Raw genomic sequence first — 8,879 nt, forward strand, 5'->3', positions numbered from 1 at the left:
AGTAAATAGGAACAAAAAAACTATACTTATCCTTTTCTTTTGGGTACTAGTACTAGTGTAAGACAAAGATAGTATGACTCTCTCTGTCTATGTTTGAAATAAGACAGCCCTTTGACACACTATATGTGGGATCTTAGACTATAATGTCCACTTTAGACGAAGAAAAGTCTGCAGCGATTTTGATAGCCTACGCAGTGCAAGTGTTATTGACACGTCATAAATTCATAGAAGTTTGACGTTTAAAATGACACTTGCACTGCGTGGACCATCTCTTTGGTGACTGACTATCATCTGACTATACTTTATGTCAACGTTATGTACTGTGATGAGGAATTACTTATAACTGATTGAGCGGATAAAAAATAATTATGCTCATAAAATCTTCTACACACACTCAGTAGTGTAATCTTGAACTGGGCTCGTTTATTTCCTATTAATCGATTTTCCATTCAACCATGGCTCAAGAACTAACCGAACTGTGCCAGTTGTTGTTCCCAGATTCGAGCAGCGGTAAGAATCTATTCTACATCTACTATTCCAACGAATTGTTTGCCACTAGCCACTATTATGGTATAATTTCATTTAGTACGGCGATGCTACAATACCTTTGTGACTTGACAATTACTCCATTGATTATAATACAAACCAAAGGCACCAAAGCATACATAGGTTGGTATTCTGCCTGTCCAATTTCGTGGTCCAATGTGTATTGCGTCTCACTCTCTCAAAGACAAAAAAATAGGGCAGGTGGAATACCACCCTTACCTATACCATTTTAGTACCATTTTCCATGCATTATTATTTACAAAATCATATCCTAAAAAAATATATTAATTTCAGAAAATGCAGAATACTTCAGTGAAATCAATGAATACATCAAAAAACTGGGGTCACAAAATTGGGATCACATAAGCAAAGAGCCAGAAAGATTGACTGAAGAAATGAACCAACTGACGGAGCAAACGCAAGACCTGGCATTTACAAATTACAAGACATTTGTGGAGACGGCAGAGATCTCGCGGACCATCATGAAGGACCTTGGGAATTCTAAAGAATCACTATCAAAATTCCTTGAGGCTACGCCTGACTTTATACAGGAATGTGAGAATTTCTCTCAAATGGCTGGAAATATTGTTAAGGAGAAAAGGTAAAAGTATATTTTAATAGAGTATGGCAACTCGTGAAGTATTTTTTATACAGAAAAATTTAATCTTGTATCAGTTGAACAGCATGGGCAACAGTACTTTAACCTTTTGGATGCCAATGACCGATATATCCGCACCGTAGGTTCAATGCCAAAGACCGATTAATCGGTCACATATCACAGAGCAACATAGACCTACGTGCATATGCATAAAGTTCAATTTCAGTTTTGATACTTCGGCGATGTGGCGTCAGCGTGACAGCTTTTGTGTTTGACACGGTGTCGAAAAGGTTAACTTGTGGTTGTGAAAGCTTAACCCATCCAACGCTAATCACAATACATTGTTATTACATCTCTAAAAAAATAATAGTACCTAATTACATTGTGAGTTGACTATGCTAAAGGCTATTATGTAGCACCAGGCGTGGCTCACTCCGCGATTATATCGCTTTGCTACAGGTAGCTAAAAGTACATCCGTTCCACACCAATTTTGGTGGCTAGCCATAAGCCACGCGTGGCGCTGTCGCCACTAGGGCTCGCGGTCGAGTCCGTGTTTCGTTTACACGTTTCGAATACCCGTTTCCGAATAACACGTACACGGTTTTCTGGCCCGTTCCGCACGTGTAATTAAGAAACGTGTAATTAAGATCCGTTCCCACGGATAAACGGGTATTCGAAGAAACGGATCTTATTTACCCGTGGCTCCGGAGACGTCCTTGACGAGTAGCGAAGGAACGAACCGGCGTAGGTACTTAAGAGCTACAAATGAATAGACAAAAGATTCATGAGGAGTTTCTGTCATATTTAACCTTATTTCGTGGTTCATAGAGTCGAAATTCAATAAACGGTTTACAAAACCCTTTTCTGAGCAGGTAGTTTTTGCTTGCAATGTTGCAATACGAGTAGAAAATTAGAAATACAGTAGGTATACCTACATGCTACTATCAAAATAGTATTTTGTATAAGACTTCAAATACTAATACTTTATGGTTTATTATATAATTTGATAGCAATAAATATAAAGTGCTAGTAATAAAAAATAAAAGCAATAAAGAGTAAAAAAGAAGACTGTACGATAAAAACTGGCCATGCATGATCTGGTAGGTATATATACAATATTCTTACCAATTGCACATTATTAAACAGTTCTTATATTTTTAATAATCTGTAGATATAAGTCTTATAAGTATAATTATAATTAAAATTCAATCAATTATCAATCATATTACTGATATTACCTACAATTTATGTGTGAGTTTTCTCGAACAGGTATATTTTATCGAATAAATATTCTGTCAATAAGAAATGTATATTTTTTTATCGTATTATTCTTTAACTTACGTAAGCCAGGCATCTAGGTATTAAGTATTATAGTAAACCATGTGCCACTGCATTTGTTACAATTTCTTGTGTAGACGTGTTCACCTTATTACACCGACATAAAGCTTATAATTGGTTGTGGCAGTTCTGATAATGGTTTGGGAACCTACTTGTTTTCGGCGATATCAGACAAAAGGGTATTGGAAAACAACACGTTCTAATGAATGGAACACCAGCGGCCGGCATTTATTACCTGAACACTCGTGTGAAAGTGACCCAAGTGAACATGAATGATTACCAATTTTGAGATCTATCTTAATGTTCTTAACAATATAATCGCTAGGTAACCAAAGTAGCATGGGTTTTTATTTTTTTAAGGTTCTCGTCTGAAATCCTTCGTTTCGAATGCCGCTTGTGTGTACTTTTTTTTGCGTCGTTGGCAGATTTGCTGTTTTCGCTCAGCAGTAAATTGATAATAATAAGAAATAACCACGAAGTAATCCATACTTATTACCTGTTATTATCTGTTATTTTTAACTAATATAGGTAGTATTTGTCTGCACATCTATTCTTCACGAAACTATATTACTTAATTACTTACACAATTATACATGTATAAAATGTATTTCTTTGATTGAAATAGAATTATATTAATTATGCAATTAATTATGAATATGTTAGCTTAAAAGCAATAATAGTAAATGAAGGTTTTATTTTAAACTAGGGACGAGTAGGTTTAAAATTAAAAATAGTAGACAATATAGGATAGGGACACCTACTTCGATTAATATATTGTATAGTTGGCTAAATATATTATATCAACACAGTTATAAATGTGACGTCCCACGGGTAAAGGTACCTTATGGCCGTTGGCGCTTACGCTATTATTAACGCCGCTCCGCCGCCGCGCGCTATTATTATTGCAGCGCTATGCGACGTAAGCGCCAACTGCCATAAGGTACCTTTTGCCGTGGAACGTCACAAATAATTAAAAAAAAAATTCCGTACGCCAAACAAGTTCATCTGAAGTCAACATTCAATATTAGACCTTACATACCCAGACCTAGAGCATTGATTGGGTCAACCTGTTTCGGATCCGTTCGGGCCGGTGTTAAGTAGGTACCCGTGTAAACGGAGATACGTATCTGAGAAACGTGTCTTGGGAACGTTTATTGGAGACGTATCCGGATCCCGGCGGTTCCGTGTAAACCGTGTTCTTAGCACCGCCGGGCTTAAGAACACGGGTATTCGTTTCGGCGTGTAACACGGATACCGGGAGCCCTAGTCGCCACCTAGCGGTCATACCTGTGCTGATCGTAACAGACGCGTTTTGTTAGAGAGTGAGTCTTCTGTACCTAGTACTATTATTTATTCTGTGGTAGCACTATAACCATAGCTTGGCAGTTAATGTGTTAAACACTGATTTAACAAAATTTCGTTCATATCAGTACATAACCCACTAACTTGCCAACCACAGAAAGATTTCTCCATCTCAGACAAGAATGATTTAAACCAAACCATTTCCTGTTACAAAATATTTGATATTAGGGCCTTTCAGCTATAATATTACTATTTTTTTTTGACAAGCTTTTATTTAGTTTCACCTGTCCCATTGTCTGTAATCAAATCTTGCAAGTTAAATTTGACCCACTTCCCGGTGGTTTCCGATGAAGCTGAAAATTTGCATATGTGTGTAAGTCTGGTGACAAAGCAATATGTATTATAGTACCATGGAGCTGATCTGATGATGGAGACAGGAGGTAGTCATAGGAACTCTGTGATAAAACAACGGAACCTAATTGTGTTTGGGGTTTCTAGAATTGACTCGATGAGTATTAGTTGTCTGTGGAAAAAAAAGTACAGGCAGCGATGAAAGCTTGTACCAAAAATGAAATTTTTGCCAAAAACTTTTTAGTACAGTACCATCACCCACACAGTTAACTGACAGTTTGTATTACAAAAGGCATAAGGTCCACCGATGGATAGTTAAGAGTGTTGCTGTTGTACTCCAGTACAAATAACACAATTTTTTTAAATTAGTTGTTTTAAATTCCAGTCGCTACAGTTCCATTCGCAACCAGAGTGAGAAGTTGCTGGAACTGTTAGAGTTGCCTGCGTTGATGCGTGAAGCCCTCTCCGCCGAGGACTATGAGAGCGCTTTGGATATCTTCACATTCATCCGGAACTTATCTAAGCGGTATTCTGAGATACCCTTAGTTCAGGTTTGTACTCAATGAAAAACTATTTTAGAATAGAATAGAATAGAAATGGTTTATTTGGTGTTGAAATACATGCTTAACCTATAATACATCTTATTCTAGTACAAGACACCAAAATGGATGCCACTCAGCTTATGCCGATGACTAATGTCCTTAGCCATGGCGCTGGTTTTCAGGGCAACCAATAACACACATACATTTTTAATTTTACAGTACATATGGCCCTATTTTCCCGCACTAGTGCGTAAAATGCACTTTTCGTGTGTATGTCAAAAGTTTAAAGGGCCATATGTACCTACTGTAAAACGTTGTACGATACACGTGCGAATAGGTAATTCGCAACTCGTGTCGATTTAAAACACTCCCTTCGGTCGTGTTTTAATTTATCGCCACTCGTATCGAATTTTCTCTTTTCCGCACTTGTATCGTAATAGTACATTACTGCAGACGCCGGGAAAGAAGGGCTTGCCGGGTGAGTAGGTATAGCCGGCCGACCGTAGGGAGGCCGGATAGTGATACGAAGCCGGCAAGACCTTTTCACGGCTAGGCATGTATAGTGCTTTTCTCAAACATGCAATGAAATAAAAAAATACACCACTCAAAAAAACAAATTTATAATCTTTATAATAAAAATCCAACTTCACAACAAAAGTTTTTTAATTTTCCTTCCAATCCCGTCATAATTGTTTTTTTTTTACGGAAGTCGTCCGTATTTCGCGAGTGTAGTGTTCGAATAAACCTTATTAGGGCCATTATACACAATCTGATAATAAGAATCTAAATTTCTATAAATAAAATAAATGCAGAGGATTTTAAATATTGTCTATGGTTTCTGGTGACTTACGTATAGACAAAATTTTAAATTTATTCATCAACACATTGAATCATACAGATTCGTATTCTTAATATCAGTACGTTCGTGTATAACAGGCGTTAACGCGGATATTTTGTTCCGATAACCATTCATTCACCAAAAATATTTAAAAAATATATAATTCGGCTGTTTAGTCTGTTCATGGACACAGACCCCATGTTTACATTAGAATTAAAAAAAAAAATTACTTCCCGGCCTAGGCCTTCAATTTCGTATGAAATTCCTTTACAGTTCTCTGGAGTTGCTCCGCCCTAAACGTGATACTTCGAAGCCTGATATAACGCCCGGAGCGACTACATTTCATTGCATGTTTGAGAAAATAACCTTGGAGGATACAACTAAACGGAGTAGCCATTAACAGGCTTTCCCCTCTGTCGAAAATAGGCGGCCAACGGTCATACACAATGTATGGACTGACGTTTATCTGACATGGCTATTTTTACGTTACGCATACATTTGACGTTCCCCTCCCCCGCAAAAATCGGCAGACTGTTTTGTACAGAAAATTACAGACATGGCGTCTCCGTTTGATTATATCCTCCAAGTAAATAACTACCTATTGTTTTAATTTTAACTCCTGTCCCTTTCAAAAAGTGTGAAGTTCCTGCATTTCTAGAAACAGTTTCTGCATCCTACACACCTTACGTTACCTAAATTATGCCTTTTAATCTAATTTTTTCTTTTTATCTTGATTTAATCTAATTAACCTTACTTGCAGAACACAACATCCGAGATCATGACACTCTGGTTTGAGACACTATATCATTTGTTCAATCAGCTCCGATATGATTTGCCGCTGCCGCAATGCCTTCAGGTAGTTCTTATTGCTATGATTTTAAAGTTCAAAATAGGATACTAAAAAAGAAAGGACGCTTACCACAAGTATTTTCGTACATCGACTCGTCTATTGCTATCTCTATCGCACGCACATAATTATATTGCTGCCCCGCTCGCACAGTGGCATTGACCGCCGGCATCATAGGTGGGACAGCAATATAATTAAACAAGTGCGATAGAGATAGGAACAGGACAGGCACAATTATTTCTTTAATGGTAGTTTCTATTGCTATGCTATTAAAGTTCAAAATAGGATACAGATTGATCGATTTAATTATATATATTTTTAGATACTAGGATATCTCCGGAGAGCTAACACCGTATACCGGTCGACGGATGACGATGGCAGCACTCAATACACAGGAAGCAAAACTAACACATCCGATGGTCTACATTTGCAGTTTTTGAAAGCCAGAAACGCCTGGTTCGAAAAAGCTTTGGAGGATGCCAATAATACCGAATGTATGTATTTATAGCTAAAAAAAACAAAGGGTATTGTATTCGTCTGTATTTTATTTATAGTCATAAATAAATAAAAATAAAAATTACGTGGTACAGTCGCCATCGATATATCGGAGCGGCTAAGGCGCTCACAATTATCTGAACACGCCTCTATTGTCAGGGCGTTAGAGTGCGAATTCAGATATTGTGAACGCCTTGGCCGCTCCGATGTATCTAATGGCGACTGTCCCATGAAATTTTACGTAATACATGACATACCTACTTACTTTTAAATTTTACATATTCATGAAAGGAACAGCTAAATCCTCCAGCTAAATTATTAGGCAAGTACCATATAGTTTAAACCTGAATTTTGTTATCATTGCAGCCAGCGAAAGACTGCTGAGGAGAATAGTGGAGTTGCACCGAATTCACCTGTTCAACGTTCTGACGCAGCACAAATCGATATTTCTGCCCGACGCCCACGAGTCCAGGGCGAGAGAGGACGAACTGAACGGAACTAGTGCCTTGTCCTGTTGGTTGAAGCAAAAGGTACTTAGTACCTACACCTTAAGCATGTCCCAAACGGCTGACAACCACAGTTTCTGCAACGTGACCTTGGTAGAAAAACAGTGGTTTTAAGCCATGTGATTGAAACTAAATTCTGCATGACCTTTAAACGCCCTTGGTAGACAGGCGTGCTCTGCCAACCATTGGCAGAAGCAGTGGTTTAAAATCGTCTAGCCGCTTGTTATAAACTTCTGCTTCAACCAAGGTCATGTTGCAGAAACTGTGGTTGTCTGCCGTCTGGCACATGCTTTACTTTGAATCCTCTATCGTGTGCGGCGCGTCATCGTGAACCTTGTTGGAATGCACGAAGATTGATATTGGGCTGTAGCCGCGCGCGTCAGTAGTCGTCTTTGGCCGTCAAAGGGATACTTCTTTCTAGTCAGCAATAAAGATTTCGTCACAGTAGCGGGACGCGTGGGCGGCGACTGCGTACTGCGTTTTCATAGTTCTCTGCTCACGGCCCCGCAGTGTGACACAGCCTTAAGCATTGGCTGTGACGAGTTTTATTTTTTTAGCTCTTTTAAGAGGATTATTTTGATCTTGGGAACAGTTAAGGACTATCAACAGCATATCCTTACGAGTCTCGTGTCCTTACTTTAGATCTAAAATACAATGATCTGCATTATAATTATCTTGTAATCTTTGCAGGTAGAAGTTTTGGCACAAATCCTAAACCGAGACTTGCAAAACGAAGACGAATCCAACTTTGAATCCCTATTTAACCAGTGCATGTATCTCTGTCTCTCATTTGGAAGAGTCGGCGCGGACATGAGATGCACTCTGACCCCGCTCTTTAGAAAAAATCTTTTGGCACTATTCTATAAAGGATTAGAAAAAGCGGAAAACCACTTCGAGAATCAGATGAAGTCATACAAAGTGCCTACTATAAAGAATGTACCGCGACCAGTGAATGAAAATGCTTCTGGAGGGCCGCCAGAAAGTCTTTTAGACTATTACCCGTTGGCTGAATACTGCAATGGAATGTTGATAGTACTGAACATGTTAAGAAACACGGCTCCGTTGAATATAGTGAAAGAAGTTTACAATGCATATAGGAACTCTTTGAGCCAGGCTGTTCAAGTTTTAACGGCTTTTTACCACAGAGAACAACAAGCTTTTACAGATATCGAGAGGCAAAATTTTGTTTCGTTGTGCATTTGTTTTACTGAAGATTTCGTGCCGTATATATCGAAGTGCCTGGCGCTGTCGTTCCCGTCCACACAGATTGCGGAGCTGCTTGGTGTGACTTTGACGGTTTTGCAAGAAAGCAAGCTTCTGCATATTGACCAAGTTGGTATTTGCGAGCCTTTGAATAGTATTACTGGGCTTAGTATAAATTGAAATATGAATTTTATGTGTACACAACGTATTGTATTATAATGTATTTATAATCTTAATTACTATAAATCGACCTCGCCGAAACTGATTTAAGCTAAACAATATATACTTCGGCGTGGCGTCCTCAACTAAGCA

General features: G+C 38.4%; 1 protein-coding gene across 1 annotated transcript; it reads left to right on the forward strand.

The window, feature by feature from the left end:
• The first annotated feature begins 380 nt into the window (after positions 1–380).
• On the forward strand, positions 381–8,800 carry LOC134652911 (conserved oligomeric Golgi complex subunit 8). Its single transcript, XM_063508145.1, has 7 exons — positions 381–510; positions 841–1,147; positions 4,522–4,687; positions 6,277–6,372; positions 6,686–6,857; positions 7,225–7,388; positions 8,055–8,800. Exons 1-7 carry the CDS (start codon positions 456–458, stop codon positions 8,745–8,747), a joined length of 1,653 nt encoding a protein of 550 aa, XP_063364215.1. The 5' UTR covers positions 381–455; the 3' UTR covers positions 8,748–8,800.
• Positions 8,801–8,879: the final 79 nt, after the last annotated feature.

The sequence above is a fragment of the Cydia amplana genome, chromosome 12 (genome assembly GCF_948474715.1).
Source record: "Cydia amplana chromosome 12, ilCydAmpl1.1, whole genome shotgun sequence".
In the NCBI taxonomy this organism is placed as follows: domain Eukaryota; kingdom Metazoa; phylum Arthropoda; class Insecta; order Lepidoptera; family Tortricidae; genus Cydia; species Cydia amplana.

Coding starts and splice junctions, on each gene's coding strand:
- LOC134652911 (XM_063508145.1), top strand. CDS start 456: ATGGCTCAAGAACTAACCGAACTGTGCCAGTTGTTGTTCCCAGATTCG. Junction 511..840: donor GTTCCCAGATTCGAGCAGCG/GTAAGAATCTAT, acceptor TATTAATTTCAG/AAAATGCAGAATACTTCAGT. Junction 6,373..6,685: donor CGCTGCCGCAATGCCTTCAG/GTAGTTCTTATT, acceptor ATATATTTTTAG/ATACTAGGATATCTCCGGAG.